At 37.3% G+C, this 17555-nt stretch overlaps 1 protein-coding gene across 3 annotated transcripts in view; it reads right to left on the reverse strand.

Annotated features, from left to right (window-relative positions):
* Window positions 1-591: 591 nt before the first annotated feature.
* Window positions 592-17555, reverse strand: part of NUDCD1 (NudC domain containing 1) — a 37633-nt gene continuing 20669 nt past the window's right edge. For all 3 annotated transcript variants that reach the window (XM_065668809.1, XM_065668810.1, XM_065668811.1), the window contains 6 exons: window positions 15774-15959; window positions 12434-12641; window positions 11071-11215; window positions 8736-8861; window positions 6920-7079; window positions 592-3420 (listed from right to left, as the gene is read on the reverse strand). In XM_065668809.1, coding sequence (XP_065524881.1) covers window positions 3128-3420; window positions 6920-7079; window positions 8736-8861; window positions 11071-11215; window positions 12434-12641; window positions 15774-15959 — 1118 coding nt within the window. In that variant the 3' untranslated portion in view covers window positions 592-3127. The remainder of the gene's footprint in view (window positions 3421-6919; window positions 7080-8735; window positions 8862-11070; window positions 11216-12433; window positions 12642-15773; window positions 15960-17555) is intronic.

Raw genomic sequence — 17555 nt, forward strand, 5'->3', positions numbered from 1 at the left:
TCCTTCGACCTGCTGGTCACGCTCCTTTTGATGCAGCCCAGGATATGGTTGGCTTTCTGGGCTGCGAGCACACGCTGCCGGCTCATGTTCATTTTCTCATCGCCCAGCACCCCCAAGTCCTTCTCTGCAGGGCCGCTCTGAATCTTTTCTCTGCCCAACCAGTAGCTGTGTCTGGGATTGCTTTGACCCAGGTGCAGAACCTTGCACTTGTCAGGGTTGAACTTCATAAGGTTGGCATCAGCCCACCTCACAAGCGTGTCAAGGTCCCTCTGGATGCCATCCCTTCCCTCCAGCGTGTCAACCGGACCACACAGCTTGGTGGCATCGGGAAACTTGCTGAGGGCGCACTCAATCCCACTGTCCATGTTACCCACACAGATGTTGAACAAGACCGGTCCCAACCCCAATCCCTGAGGGACACCACTCGTTACCGGTCTTCAGCTGGACATTAAGCCATTGACCACAACTCTTTGTGTGCGGCCATCCAGCCAGTTCTTTATCCACCAAGTGGTCCCCCATCAAATTGATGTCTCTCCAATTTAGAGACAAGGATGTTGTGTGGGACAGTGTCGAATGCTTTGCACAAGTCCATTTTAACGAATTCATTTTTATTTTTGTATTTTGTTTCAGTAGCATAGGAAGAATGCATATTTGAAATTAACAGAAATCCTTTAAAATAATTAAAAACCCCTTTATTAATAAATCTAACATTTTTTTCCATTTATTTAAACTAGTAAAGAATACATGATACATTCCAAATACACAACCAAGAAAAACACTGAAAAAGAATATTAGAAATAAATAATGCAAGTCTATAAAGGCCAAAAGCTTTCACAGAAATTCTGTAAACAGACTGCGATTGGGACCTCTCAGGATGTACTGGGTCTTAAAATGTAAGATTTCAAGAAATAAAAAACTGAAGTAAGGTTCTCAGAAAACCACCTCTTTTAAATATCCACTTCCATACTTTGTATAAGCCTACATTAATACACTAAACAAACAAGGCTTAAAATTAAGAGTACACAGAAATGGAAATGCTGATAGGAAATGCCTCCCTGTGGCTTGCAGCCATTCAATTACGGTAGCTTGCTGTGCAACACGCAGGCAAGGTTCCTCAAGGCAACAAATCTTTTAAATAATACATTAACCTTAACTCTCACAGAAAGCAAAATAAAAGAGAGACTATCTGACATTCCCTTTCCAACAACAAAGTGATTGCAATAGATGAGTTACATGGGATAAAGGGCTGAACTCCTTCCCCATGTTCAGTTGCTCCCAGAAGCAAACAAGAACTCCCTTGAAACAGATACTCATTTAGTCATTCCATACCATAATTCAGCCTCTGAAGAGGTAACCATTTTACTTGACTTTTTTTCTCTGTTTACAGGACACAGCAGAAGTTTCCAGATATCACCCGGAGTAAGAAGATTTTGAGAAAGAACTGCTGAAATTCTTCATCTATACTGAAGCTGCCTGCAATAGACCTGAGGCGACAAAAATCTTTTTCCTTCTTTATTCCTATATTCCCCAAATATCACATAGTGTTCCTAACTCTGTGTTCCCAACTCTGTGTTCCCAATGATTCAATCTCAGGTTACTAAGTAACATTCATATAAAATCTATAAGCACTTCATGTTGCAAAGGAATCATCTATATAAAACCTTTTTTGATGGAGCTCTGCATGAACTCCACCACCTTGTTTGACATTAACCAGACATGGAACAGTAATACATTCACTGAGCTTTTTTAAGAAACATTTTCAAGTCAATTAAAAGAAAAACAACAAACAAACCAAAACAACAACCAAACAACAGAATGAGAAGGGAAGGTCTGCAAATCAAAGTCTGTTTTAACTTAGGCAGGTAAGAGTAAGGAAAAACTTGTCAATATTGGATATATAATATTGCGGCATAGAGGAGGAAAATCAGGTTCCTTAAAAAGCTCCTGCATTTGGAGGCATTTTTGCAAGCCAAAACTGCTTGTCTCCCTCTTCGATTCTCACTACATGATTTAATAATTTCACTGATACAAGTCTGGAGAATTTACAGGAGAGTCAAAACAATCACAACTAAGAAACTGTTAGTCAATAAAAAAGGAATGCTTATTTTCCTCGCAAGTAGATTCTTACAAAGGTCTGAAACAATATTGGAGGAGATGCACAGTTAGGCCACTTGTTACAATTGTGTTAGTCGCAGTAATCTGTGGCTGTCTCAGTACTTTGGTACCACAGATCACAACAGCTTTCCTGCCAGTACACGACATATGAGACATTCTTTGCTTCGGGGTTGTAAGCAAAACATGAATAAAAGAATGCAAAACAACCAACCAAACACCCCAGGGTGGAGCTGTCACAACTGACCCGTTTTTGGTTTAACTGTATTGACAATGTCAGTTTAAAATAAAACTAATACCACTCCACAGGTAATCACACTGATCCTTACTTTGCTTCAGGAAAAAGCTACTAAAAGCTATTCTACTGTCTCCTGAAATACGAACAAATTTCACTGCAAGTGTCAAGTCCCAAGTCAATAATCTAAATCTGCATATGCAACGAAATGATTCCATTTGAATTAATTACCTGTATAAGAAACATAATACTCCATTCATTCCATTCACATTTCACTTGATGCGACTGAATGTCGAAACATTAAATAATTTTTTTTGGCCAACAGCATTTGAATTTGGGATTTTTTTTTTCTTTATGATACACACTTCTTTGTACATCATATGCTTGCAACTCAAGGCTTAATCTTTTTTATCTGAATACTTTTTTCATAGGTAAACAGTGGCATTTAAAAACAGAAATGAATTCTCAAAACTCACAAGTATGGGAAACAGTTGGAAAAAATAATGCATAAATCTATCCACCTAGCAGCTTCTGAAAACTGCTTTGAGAAAGCTCTTAGTGCAGAAGACATCTTCCCATAGATCTGAAAAAGCTTACTTCAGAGAGAGCCAAGTTGAAAAACTTTCTATCTTACGGATAAATTTTAATGAAAAATTTTGAATCCCCTGTAAAATACCCCTTTTTAAACTTCAGCAGATAGTTCTGAACTTCTCAGAGCATTTACCTTGCCAGTTCTTTAACGAATCGTTAACACAAACTGCAGCAGAATATACTGAATAATTAATTTCCAGAGTTCACCTTTATTAAAAACAAGGTTTTTGTTGTGAGAACAAATAATCTCTCACTTGTAGCTTGAAAGCCTAAGATAGGATCATTGGCTTCCAGGGTTGTTACTAGCTGCTTAGCAACCTGTCCGACTTGTCTTCCTTCCTTCCTGTTGTACAGAACTGTGGCCAGAGGAGTTGGCTGGCGGTAGATGAAAACTCGTCGTAAGCACTCACAGAGAGCAGCGTAGGAGTAATCTGGAGCACAAGTCATGAACTTCTTGTCTTGCTTTGATGCTTGGACGTAACCTGCATAGCCAAAAAAGAAGTAGAAAAGCTCGGTATGTATTAGTTTCACCAGCATTTTAACTGGTTAACACAAAATCAAGCTTAGCTTAAAAAATAAGAATGCAGTTAGAAACAAAAAAAGGAGAGAGATCTATGTTGTTACTGAATAAGCCAATAGGTTTCGGAGGTCTGCAGTGGCCAATTTAATACCAATACATCTTCCCAACAGGTGTTTCTAATACATGTGTGTGTACAGCTAGACACTGCTCCCACATCTAGCCTCTCTCTGCCTCACTAGGTCTTCGACTTTCTCAGCAGGATCATAAAGCATGGCTACACAACATGACCCGATATTACTAGCCTAAGCAGAATAACCCTCTTCTCTCCTCTCATCTCCCAGTTTGTAATTACATTTACAGTTTAAGATTTCTGAGCCTACCTAATCTTGAACAGGCACTTGGAACTTGCCTTCAATTTAGAACTGCATACTTTTCAACACAGTCACCTTTGTTAATGTTTACTAAGAAGAAAGTCTTTCCTTTCCTCTGCCATTACAGAACTCAATTAGTAAACAGATGTATTTCAGACCAATTTCTTTTCACACTTTCATAAAGAGACTTGAGACAGAATCTTTGTAAAGCGGTCTACCTGATCACTTTAGATCAGGTAAGATAATCTTCCTGAAAGGTTATCTGCTTAACTTCCATTGAACAATGCATGGCACTGATTATCACTGAAAGACAGCATCTCCGAGAACAGCACGCAAGCCAAAGTTTACTTTTTTTTGGCTCTCCTTCTTCACTTACTATCAGAAGGTAAAGGTGAAAGTACTTGTACTGGAGCTGGCTGGGATGTGGTTAACTTTCTTCACAGCAGACCTCAAGATACTGTGCTTTGAATTTGTGACTACAACAAAAATTTGATCGAACAGGATTTTTAGGCTGTTGCTGAGCAGTGCCTGCACATTGTCACCATTGCTATTTTTGAAGCTCTGCCTGCCCCCCAGTAGTCTGGGGATGCACAAGAAGTTGGGAGGGGACACAACCAGGACAGCTGACTCGAGGAGCTCAACCCAAGAGTTTCTTGCTTTTGCTCTTCCTGTTCTCTCTCGTGTTCCACTGTGGGTAGACAAGGGAATAGGAAGAGCAAGCAGCTCTGTGGGGCTTAGGTGTCCACCTGGGCTAACCCACAACAGGACCATCACACTTCAACATGCATTTCATGCCTAGAGGTTATTATGGTTGTTCTTTTGCTGTTGTTTGGTTTGGGGGGGGGGGGGTTGCTTGTTTTGTGGTTGGGTTGTTTGTTTTCTTTAATGTTAACTTGACTTCTAAATTTACAAATGCTTGCTACTGTCCTCAAAACACCATCTCTGTTGAAAGCCAGCTTGACAGTTTTCACCACAAAACAACTAGTAAATATATAGCTAGACTATCAATTGACATGACTACTGTAGTAGGAAATATTAGGGCAGCCAGAAAAACTTTCCAAGTGTAGGGTTCATTAATTTAACTCATACATTTAAACATTGGCAATAAGAGCAGGATTTAAGGTAGGATTGCAGGTAAAAGAAGCTTTTGAGCCAGGGGACTTGTATTTAAACGGAATTTGCCAGAAAGAAAATGGTAGGCTCTTGAATTATGTTCATTAAAAATATTTAAAATATTAATTTTTCACTCATCATCTTTGTATAGCTTGTTAAAGCTAATTCCAAAGGTTCAAGCAGAAGGAGGAGGAAACAGGGCTACTACCATTGCTTTGGTCAATATAGTGAATACGGTAGGTTTTCAAAAACTAGCAAACTCGCCTTTTAATCTAGGAAATACTAATTTTTACTAATAGCTCTTTCAAGCTACTTCTGAATTTGTCTGTAGAGAAACAAGCTGATGACCTACATCACCTCTGGCACTTAAAAGGTGAACTAGATTAGTACAGAAGTGTAAACTTCTATATAATACTGTAAAATGATAGTACAATAAGGAGAAAAAGGTAGAGGGCAATGTTGGGTTTTGCCACCTTAGTTACAAAAAGCTCAAAGATACCATAATTTCCTTCCTGTCATTTTCAAAACAGGAGAAACACATTCTTAAAACAGTAAGATGGAGTCAGCCCAGAAACCTGAAACTAATAGTAACTGGAAAAAAAATAAATCTTATTACTTGTCATCCGCTTTTTTCCCACCATAATGAAACCCGAATCATTTCAGGTAAACAAAGCACAAATTGTGAAATTAATCTCTCTTGTTAGAGGATTTGTTAAGATGCTCACAGCTTAATTTGATCTTAAGTTAAAATAACAGCCTATTAAGAATAAATCATATTAGAAAATGAAATAACTTGCAAAGTCTCAGAACAAAATCAATTATGTGTTATGGTAACCTCTGTGAGCTCTATAAAACAGCCAGTATCTTCCCTTTCATTTTGAACCCAGACTAAGTGTGGTGTGGTCAAACAAATGTATCTAGGGAAGGGAGGGAATAAATTATCACACTCATTGCGTTATTGAAGGGATAGGTATAGGGAACATTTAGAGAACATTAAGACTGTAATTGCCACAGCAGAAGTAAATTCTGGACCAGATCAATTTTCATGAAAACTGATTTATCTGTTTCTTACTCGATAGGTACAATACTGGTCTACATGGACCATTCTATTTCATCAATTCCCACTTCTGCATCTGTATTTTGCAAAGTACTTTCTGCTTCCGACCTTTAGGATTCTGCCTCTAACAGTGGTTGAAAACAAATTCTTAGTCCTGAATGCAAGAATACATCAAAAATTCTTCACAATCACATTTTCTGCTTTTCTGTCAGTCTGTAATTTCAGAAGAGCTAACGGCTTCTTGAGCCACAGCTAGCACAGTTATACTCTTGACTGATTTTTCTTGTCACAATGACTTTTTTATTTCCCTAAAATTCATGAAAACTTTCCATGTCCACTTTCCCTGTCAGAGTTCCATAAACTAAATGCACGTGTTAAGTATTTCTTTGAGCTTCTTTTGAACGTACTATGTGCCAGCAACATTTGATGCTCCTAGCTCTTACAACAGAAGAAACAGTGAACAATCACGTCCAAGTCTTCAGATTTGTCACCTGGGACAAGGGGATAGGAAAAATCTAAAGGTCACTTACTTAAACATCTTATTACCATAAGCATTACCATCTAGACATGTCATGAATGAACTGCAGCTGCTTCCCTGATGATTTCTGTGTGAGAGTTAAGATGATTGTGCTTTGAAGTCTTTAACTCAAGTTCACTTATTCAAGGAACATTCCTTTTTTACTTTGCAATACCCTGCTTGCATCCTTTATATAGTCTGAAAAGGCTTATTTTCCTCCCAAGGCATAAACATTTTATTTTTTATGTTCTAGTATTTTAAAATGAAGTTACTATTCTACTATCAACAGAATTATATTACTTTTCATTCAAATGTAAGTGAAATATCCAGAGAAGGCATACTAAGAGTACTGAGGCAGAAAAGTTTCAGATACAGGAGTGTGACACAGAAGTTTACTTCCTACCTAAAGCATTAAAAGTTGCAATGTGTTCCCACATGTTCTCTGGTTGGTCAGAGTGGGGCTGCCAGAGAAGAGCATCAACATCATGTCGCAGGCAGAAGCACGGCATTTCTTTGGGATCCACAACAACTGAGAAAAGATACTGGTTGCTTCCAAGATTAATCTGAAACAAAACAAAGAAGTACAAAACACTAACTAAAAGGATAAACAGCAGATTCTTTCCCACATACTGCCCAAGTAAGATGATCAGCAGCTTCATGTTTGTTACTTGACAAAATGTTTGAATACATTATGTGCATACCACTGATCAACAGCTCAATACACTACAGGCAGCTAATGTATTTCAAGCAGACATAATGAAGTTTCTTGGGATATTATTTAGGGAAACATTATGTCCACTACATAAACAAATGAGAATGTGTTCTGTGTAGAAATGGCTTCCTAGGATAGAGGATCTTGACTTCTAATGTTAGGAAAATATTCAAAGTAATCATGCCTGGTTTTCAGCAGTGCCACCAGGGAAGGAAATGCAGTAGTTTAAGGTAAGTTATTCAGAACTTTATTCAGTCTGGTCTAGAAAACCTCAAGGATAGAGGCTGCACAATCCAATCCATGCTACAATTATAGTGCAAAAGCTTTTCCTTCTATCCAGTTTGAACCTCTTGTTCCTACTTATGCTTGCCGCCTTTTGTTTTCTTACCATGCATCACTGAACAGATAAAATCCATTTGAAGAGAGCTGCTTTAAAATGTCCTCCTACCAATTACAGATTTTATTTTATGACATACGTTAGCTATCACACTGTATCCACAAAACACACTACTTCCTTGGTGGAGCATGCTAGCCTTTAAAATTAATCTTTATTTCTCTTGCAGCACAGATGCACGTGCAGGCATATATACACATATATCTATATATACACATATATACACACACAGATAAATATACATATTTATCCATACTGCCAAAAGAAAAAAATAAAAGATATATTTATATTTTTTAAGGAAAAGAACAAACCAAGATCTGTAAGACACCAACTTTAGAATTCTTCCAGAGCTTTTCAGAGGAAACAGGAAATTCTGAACCAATTCAAAATTTTATCCCTTAACTAAGACATTTTCTGCACAAGACGTTATCCTACACTCTGTGTGACACAAAGCAGTGATGAGCTGCAACACCAATGTTCATTACAAGCTTCATAGAGACATCTTGAAAAAATACCCCAACAACCCCAAGATCACAACTTAACCTGTGATGATTTCATATCACTATTTTGTTTTCTCATTTAGCCAAAGGACCAGATCAAGTCCTAACTTACTGTTAGTGGAGGTTGCTTACAACCCAGATTAAGTCTTCTATTGAAACATTTTTCCTACAATCTGTTATTTTCAGTGACTGACAAAGAAGTATCACGAAATGATCTGTACTCTACCTCCTTAGTGAAAAGGGTCAACTTTCTACCAGGCTAGCTGCAAAGTTATTGAGAAAAATGTAAGCTAAGTAATCCATAACAATTTTATCCCACTGAAAAAGACCCCTTCCTTTTAATTATTCTGACATAACTTTGCTTTTTCGAATGGTTCACTTGTGAAAGTAAGTATATTTTTAAAAAAGAATAAAGAGAGCCTTATTTTTCCACTAAAATGACAGTGAAGAACACATATTGCTCGATAATTTCTGTTGCTACTTTGATTTTACATTATGGAAGGAAACTATGTGGTTTCAAGAGTTTCACAGATTTTGTTCCAATAACAGAATTCAACTTGCTTATCGTTAAAAAATGTTTTAAAGTATTTCTGTAACAATTTGCAGCACTTACTACATGAGTGACTTTCAAGGTATCACCATCAAATCTGCACAAGCTTGCACTATCTTCAAGGAAAGCATCACATTCTTCTAATTCTTGAGCATTACAAGGTGGGTTTTCCTTCTCAGGGTTTGGATTCTGAAACAAAAAGATAACAATATACACTGAAAATCCAAGCTACTGAATATATATATATATATATATATAAATAAATCTCTTTCCGTATCAAAAAAGTTCAATAGATAACGAAGAATTATTTGCATATACTTAAAGATCAAGCTACTACGGACTTAATACAAATGAATAGAACCATTTCTGTTATGAAGGATAGCATGAGTAGTAGGTAACACAAAATCAATTTCAGTTCAAGGAAACTTGAAACTGAAACTAAAACATGGACAATGAATTCCCTTCTGTAAGTAGCAAACGTATACAATCCTGAAAACCTACACAGGTTTATTAAGTTTACATCAGTGTAAGCTTCTTTCAGCTTGCCATTGGAAATGCTATTAAAAAAGCCAACATGTTGTAGGTACCTCTAAATACATACCTTTTTAGCTTTGCTAATAATTATTTAAAATGAATACCTTTTTATGCGTATTTTTAATGCACTCAAACCAAGAAAGAAGCACATGTATTTTTTCACATCTCACAAGTTGAAGAAAGGAAAATCCATGACTTTTACTGCTAATTAAAGAGTAAGAACACGACTACATAGAGAAACAGCCTACTTCTGCTAATGACATCTTGGATAATTTTCAAACCAACCAAACTACATTACCTTGGTGATCTATTTCAAGAACTAATTTCTTGATAACAGAAAGGGACCTTTATTTAACAGAAGGCAAAAATATACACTTCCTCATCAAGTATGAGTTCGTCTTGCTTCTTGTCCAGGTAAAAGACACCATCTAGATAAATAATATAAGCTGAAATCTGAAGCCTAACAGAACATGTAAGGGAAGATTAGAGAGAGCACTGACTCAATTCATCTGACAGGGAGTTCTTGAGTTCCTATGCTCATTTCTTCCTCCACTTCAGCTGATTATTAACTTTTTATTTTAGTTCAGTTCACAAAGTGAGTGAGATCACCACAAATTTTTTTAATTGCTAAACAATTTAAATCCAAAGAAAACAAATATGAATAGATGGATAATAAAGAAATGTTCTTAAATGGCAGAAACCAGAAAAATTAAATGTCATATACAGCAGGCTAACGCACAAGACTTAAAACAGGGAATCTGTCTCTTTGGAGGCTAGATTTGGGGGGTCAGCTCTCCTCTATCAACATTCTTGATGGCCCCTGGTTTCCTGTTTCATTGGGTGGCTTTTTAAAAAAACCTTCCCAGGTTAGTATCATTACCATAAGCAATTTGAGGTGTCCAAAAAGAATCTGTGCTTTTCTCATACGTGTGTAGCTAAAGTTGAAGAAAATATATAACATTTATGTACATGAACATAAGACTATTTTTTTACATGATCATTATTGCAAACAAGCTGAGAAGTTGTGACAAAAAAAATAACTATCATCACTTTAAGCTCAGTATGAGTTACAAAAGAAAACAAATGTGAAGTTCCCAGTAAGTCTCTGGTTTAAAGATGTACTACAGTATCTTGCCCACAAATAGTGAAGGAGAGAGAGAAATCAGTTTAGAGCACTCAAAAGAATTTATTTTAATAACACTTTTCAGCCTTATTAAAAAAAAGTAATAATCCAGAACCAATATATCAAGGCCCACAGGGAGTCACACTTCACAAGTTTTAGATGAGATGCCATTTTCTATTTAAACCAAAAGTGAAAGTATCAAGCAAGCAGCAGTTAAAAATTACATTTTAAGTGTCCCTGTATAACAATAATGCCAGAAAGCTCATGAATCATACTTCTGCCTTCATATGTTTTCCTTTCAAGAATGTCATTTGCCTTCACAGTCTGTAAGTCAAATACAGTATCCCTAGGAAGACAGTATAAAAGTGTTGCTAACCTACTGATAAACAAGAAACAGACATCCTTTAAAATCACTTTAATCAACTACCTCAAAAAAAGCTGCCACACCGTAAGTGATGGGACCAAAACTTATTTTCAATACTAAATCAAGTCTCTTGTTCTGGTGCACAGACACTATCACGGAAGTTAAATTCAGTCCCCCATGAACATATTGCTGTTCAAAGTATATTCACAACTCAAGTGCCATTACATTAACAACTTCAGTTAAAAATGAATGCAGTTAGGATTCTGAACAGTAACTGAACCGATGAGCTATGTTAATGAAGTGCAAATAACGATATCAAGAAAAGACAACATGGAAATATACAAAAAATTACAAGTATTTTATTTTCAACTCCTTACCATTACTTCAGAGGTAAGATGCATCAGGCTTTCAGATATTTCAGAGCATTGCGAAGAGTCCATAATGAATTCCCCTCTTGTGTCACCAACTATTAGCTCTGGCCACCGGGGTCCCTCATTTTTCTTAATTAGAGAAATTTCCAAACTAAAATGCAAATAGAAGACAAAGAGTACTAATGAAAACACTGCATCCATTTCTCAGATTAATAATCAAAAACCCCTAAATACAGATTTGAGCACTCCAAACTGAACTAATAATGAAAATCATATAACAAAATCATTAGTATTCACTTCATAAACCAAACTATTCTAATGGAAAATATTCTAAAGAAAAACAGACCAAGGACACGTGATTTCTAAAAGCCTAAGAATAAAGACACTGTATTCATGCAAGTGTCCTTAAGAGTTTTCGATGTAAATGTAGTTTTCCCTGAAGCAAGTCTTATTAAAATATTTCAAATATTACAAGAAGATGACCTGTAAAGAAATCTATTCAAAGAGTGACAGTTTATTTGAAACCTAAGTACTACTTAATAGGGCTACTTAAGTGTGCACCACCTTCATATAATATCTAGGACAAAAACACTTGTATTTTATAGGCATCAAATACTACAATAATTTATTATCTACATTGTGTATCTAAAATCATATCTCAGAAGACACAATTTCTGTAACCTGCAAAACAAGCCAACGACAAACTTAGGAGAATTTGGTATGAATGTTAGGAATTACTAACTAAACAAACAGAAAACAAGAGACAGAGCCCAGTGCACCAATACAGCAATTTCATTTAATTACTGCATTAGACCAACAGATGGAGATAACAATAAAATGAGAGTTAGTTTTATTATATTCACTTCTTAGATATACTCATAGTGCCTACAATGACAGTCTGTTACCTGACAGAAAAGGAAAACCTTCTACGTTATTAATTACTACATCACAGCAATAACTATTCAGTGAACGCTGAATCAAGTTTCTGAGGCAGTTACACTGGTATTAGAAGCAGCATACTTCTACAGACGGTACTTGGAGCAAGTTTTATTCTTTTAATTGACAGATTTAAAGTGGTACTGCAGTACCAACATTAAGAACAAAATGCAATTTATTACATTGAAATGTGTAATTACTGTTTTCGATTAAAACAGAAGCCTGTTATTCATGCAATACTGCTCACTTGACTAAGTAATAAAAAACCTGAGTTACTCAGCTGAGTTATTTTTCACTATGATACCTAATACTCAACAACTGAAATGTCATATTTTAGTATACAGTATTAGTATAAGCTATATACTAATATTAATCCCTCTAATTCTTTTGGACATTTGCTATCAATAGGAAGACTAAACCGCATATACAACACCTTTTGTTCTCTCTAATTATCCATGTGCAGCTTTCATGGTCCACAGATGAATACAGTTTTCCTTCCATCAAGGGAGGCTGATCTTTCAGTATAACACATATGTTATCAGGGGAAAAGCGTACTTTTATGTCATCCTTAGTGATGTCTTCAGGAATGTGAACTGTTACGGTCACATCGTCTTCAGTCTGCTGCCAGTAATAGAGAGGGTCTGCAATTGGAAAGATGCAGAATAATACGAACTAGATTACAAATGCTGTCCTGGATTCCAGTGTGCAATACTTGGAGATACAAAATAGAAGTTTGTGGAAGAACGGAAATTAACTTTTACTCTGAACAACTGTCCTGGGTTCAGCAGTAGCAGACATTTTTCTCCTTCTTAGTAGCTGGTGCAGTGCTGTGTTTTGACTTTCAGCCTGGGAACAGCGCTGATAATACCAATGGTTTTAGTAGCTGCTCAGTAATGTTTAGTCTGACCACGGACTTTCTGAGTATCATGCTCTGCCAGAGAGGAAGGGGAAGCCGGGAGGATGCAGAGACAGGACACCTGACCCAAACTAAACAAAGAGGTATTCCATACCACAGCATGTCATGCCCACTATATAAACTGGGGGCAGTTACACGGAAGGGTTAGATCACTGCTCGGTTGGGCTGGGTACTGGTCAGTGGGTGGTGAGAAGTTGTATTCTCTTACCTTGTTATTTCCCTTATCATTATTATTATTGGTGGTAGCAGTAGTGGTTTGTGTTATACCTTAGTTACTGGACTGCTCTTATCTCAACTTGTGGGAGTTACATTCTTTCAATTCTCCTCCCCATCCCTCCAGGAGCGGAGGGGGAGGAAGGGGGGCAATGAGAGAGCAGCTTTATGGCTGACTGAGTTCAAACCATGACAACTTACATAAAATATATTCTTATAAAATGGAGAAACAGTTTTTAGCAATTGACTTAATTTCTGTCCCTTTTCTGGAGAGCACTTTATAGTCATATCTATACTCAAACATGCTGACATGTTATACAATAAGCTATTACTCTAAGTTTACTGTAGCATTACAAAACTGATTACCAAAATGTACTTGAAATACACTGAAATGTTAATGATTAATAATTTGAAGAGACACCAGGTGCAGTGGTACTGACAAGCTACTGCACACTCAGAAGTATATGCCATTCAAAAATGTGAGCGTTTTTTCTTACCTATTTTGCCAGAAGCTACATTGACTATTCAACAGAAATAACTTTAGAAAACCAGTCTTCATCTGCCTCAGTTGATGAAATAAAACTGCCTGCCCAGAGGTAACAACTGACTTCTGCTCCTGAGTCTAGAATCCACCTGATGTCTATCCTGATTATTAAACTGCTACAAGAAGAGGACTTTTAAAAGAAACATTTATACAATAGGAAAGCGATGACAGCATTAACTGGGTAGTGCACAGTTGGGTCACAGAAAATACAAGACGCATTCATTTTTCTAAAAAGCAAACTTGTACATCTTACCTTCCTATTTAGAAGAAAATTAAAGTATGGATAGACCCTTTGGATGCTCTCAAGTTAAGACAAGACAAGATTTCACTGATCTGCATCAGCAACTCTGACCTTGGAAGGGTTCTTACACTGCTGCCCGTTAACCACAAATTTCCTGTTTGCAATGGATCAGCCACTGGTGCTACAGGTATACTCCCCAGAAACAATTAGTATCTGAGATAAGACAACCTTCAAAATTCTAAACTTTGACACAGATTACATGAAATACTAAAAGTTTTGATTTATGAGAGAATTGCACCTAAAAAGTAGCTTAGACTTCTCATCTCTCTTAAATAGGTATTAAAACTTCCCCCTGAACTAGGAGTTCAGGTTTCAGTACTTTCTGTACCATTAGATTTCTGTGCCACAAGAAATTTTCTACAGGTATTGCTGCAAGCAGTATTCCACATTACAGATATTTGGGCTTTAGCAACACTGTATGTGCGCAGAACAGCTCATTTCATGCATGTGTAAGAGCCATACAGAGCTCTTCACTGCCTTTCTTTAATCATACCTAGCACACAACTCAAGCCCTTAAAATCCTTAACACATTGAACTAACTAATTCAGGTGACAACTGCAGAGACACTGTATTATGGTCCTCAGTGCACTGAAGAACTCCTTTGCCTCAAGACTTATACCTATAGACTATTCCTATTATCATAGAATCATAGAATAGTTAGGGTTGGAAAGGACCTTTACAACATCTAGTTCCAACGTCCCTGCCATAGTCAGGGACAACTCACACTAAACCATCTCACGCAAGGCTTAATCCAACCTGGCCTTGAACACCAAAAGGGATGGAGCATTCACAACCTCCCTGGGCAACCCATTCCAGTGCCTCACCACCCTAACAGGAAAGAATTTCCTCCTTATATCCAATCTAAACTTCCCCTGTTTAAGTTTTAACCCATTACCCCTTGTCTTGTCACTACAGTCCCTGATGAAAAGTCCCTCCCCCAGCATCCCTACAGGCCCCCTTCAGGTACTGGAAGGCTGCTATTAGGTCCCCACGCAGCCTTCTCTTCTCCAGGTTGAACAGCCCCAACTTCCTCAGCCTATCTTCATACAGGAGGTGCTCCAGTCCCTCCTGTGGCCCTCCTCTGGACTTGTTCCAACAGCTCCATGTCCTTTTTATGTTGAGGACACCAGAACTGCACACAATACTCCAGGTGAGGTCTCACGAGAGCCGGGTAGAGGGGAGGATCACCTCCTTTGACCTGCTGGTCACGCTCCTCTTGATGCAGCCCAGGATACGGCTGGCCTTCTGGGCTGCAAGCATACACTGCCGGCTCATGTTCATTTTCTCATCGACCAGCATTACATGTACAATGTCACAGTTGCCACACTGTGCAACATTTATACATACCAGAAAACTGATCTTCTTATATTGTTTCCAAACAGATTTTTGTACCACAAAGATTGTGCCAGTATCATTCAGTTAGAATAGGCTCATTAACGCCTCATATTCAAAAGCTAAATCAAATCTGAAATGACAAAGCTACATAAATATACATATTACAGAGCCCAGTGATAATTACGATAAGCCAACTTTACTAATAAGGTTTTATTTTGCTTTGATCTTAAAGGAAAAAAAGCATGGATAACTTTTGTTGAAGTTTATTATTTTTTCCTGAACTGCTTTTTCACTGGAGAAAAGAATTTTTTACAGGATTCTCATTCTTTAAAAATGTTTGAATTTTTCTTTTGTTTTGTTTCGGGTTTTCTGTTTGCTTAGCTTTTGTTGGGGTTTTTTTAGGGGGGAAGGGAATCTAACCCAAGAGACAGAGCAGCCTATCACAATCTGCCAGTAAGTCTTACCTTTCTTTTCCTTTGTTGCTTCTGCATCATCATTTTCTTCTGATTTGCTGTCTTCACCTTGCATAAATTTGAATGGTTTGTAGGAAACAATCATTAAACCATCCCCACTTGGCTCTATTGCTGCATAATGGGGGACTGATTTTCCTTGCAAAACTCTCCTTTTCAAGATTTCGTATCTGTGATCACCTATAAAATTAATTAAAAAATATCTTAGTGGTAATATTTTTCTAGATGGCAAATTATTATACAAAAATCTCATTACACTGAAATATACCAACCAAACCTACCAGTTAATTCACAGTACTGTAGTTTAAAAAGAAATTTCACTTCTGTTTTCCAATGAGTTTGTTAAATATGTAGACTCTAAAATTAATCTAACTAATCTAAAAGAACAAAACATTGCCCCTTTTTCTTATGAGGTCTTTGTTGATCACAGCTAAAACCAGCAATTAACAAAACCCCTCACAGCCTCGGCACAAACAAGTTTTCCAAATTTCCATTCTTCACTGTGAGGCCCTGACACAGGCCCAGAGAAGCTGTGGCTGCCCCATCCCTGGCAGTGTTCAAGGCCAGGCTGGACATGGCCTTGAGCAACCTGCTCTGCTGGAAGGTGTCCCCACTTGTGGCAGGGTGTTGGAACTAGATGAGCTTTAAGACCCCTTCCAACCCAAACCATTCGGTGATACTTTCTGAGCTGCTGTCAGAACCTGAACAGCAGTGAAACAGCTAGTGATAACACCTTATTCATAATGGAAAATGCCCATGCCCATCTTTCTCAACTTTAGTAAAACACTGCCCTTTAAAAGGTCCCAGATGTTAGCTACTGGCATCAAGGACCATGCCATTCCCTACTGTTCACCAAAACTCATGAGTACTGATGACTCAAAACATCATGAAGAGGGCAGGTTCCAGCACAATGTTTGTTCTTTTTCCATCAGAATCCTACTACCCACAGAGTCCTCAGTAAATTGATCAACTTCTGAAAAATAACCAGATGGCACAAATAAATTTTTCACAATAACCAACTTCATTAAATTCTCACAAGTAATAAAATTATCCCTAGGAATTATTGTTTTTCATATTTATGCTTCATCTCTTCATTTAAAAAAAAATAAAAATCATTGTACTTGTAAATACAATTTTACTTGAACTTGTAACTCACTATCAAAGACAGTAGACAAGACCAGATTACAATGATAAAAATCATCTATGACACTCTAGCACTAAAAAATATGTTCCTGTTTGACCTCAACATTAAGCTTAAGAGAAACATGGAAGTCGTAGGAGAATACAGATGATAACGGATAAGCCAGATGTAACTTATGTCTTCTTAGCTGGTTATCTTGTTTGCTATGCAAGTGGGGTAGAGAGTAACAACCAAACTATAATGTAATTCTGGTACTTAGTGGTGTTAGAGCCCCCCTCCTTCTCCTAAAAGGTTAGGGCAGGGTGGGCGTATTAATTAAAGAGATTCAACCATCCAATTAGTGAGAGATCTATACAACCAGGAGACTCCAAGCAACAGAGTAACCTGCTTTAAAAGATTAACAAATTACTTTGTCTTAGATACATGATGAAAGAGAGCATGTCTTTGTTGCAGTGGGAAGTTGGCCACTCATTGTACAAGCTGTTATTTGACCAAATTTAACTGTGCACTGAAAGACATCAAAATTGTCTGTGTCTCTCTTACAGCACATGCTCATTTCTTAAAAGGCGTCACAATCTCTCAACTTGCCATTGTGTGACCAAACCTCTTGTGGAGTATTTTCAAACAACCTCCAA

This window comes from Lathamus discolor, chromosome 2 (genome assembly GCF_037157495.1).
Source record: "Lathamus discolor isolate bLatDis1 chromosome 2, bLatDis1.hap1, whole genome shotgun sequence".
NCBI classification, from domain to species: domain Eukaryota; kingdom Metazoa; phylum Chordata; class Aves; order Psittaciformes; family Psittacidae; genus Lathamus; species Lathamus discolor.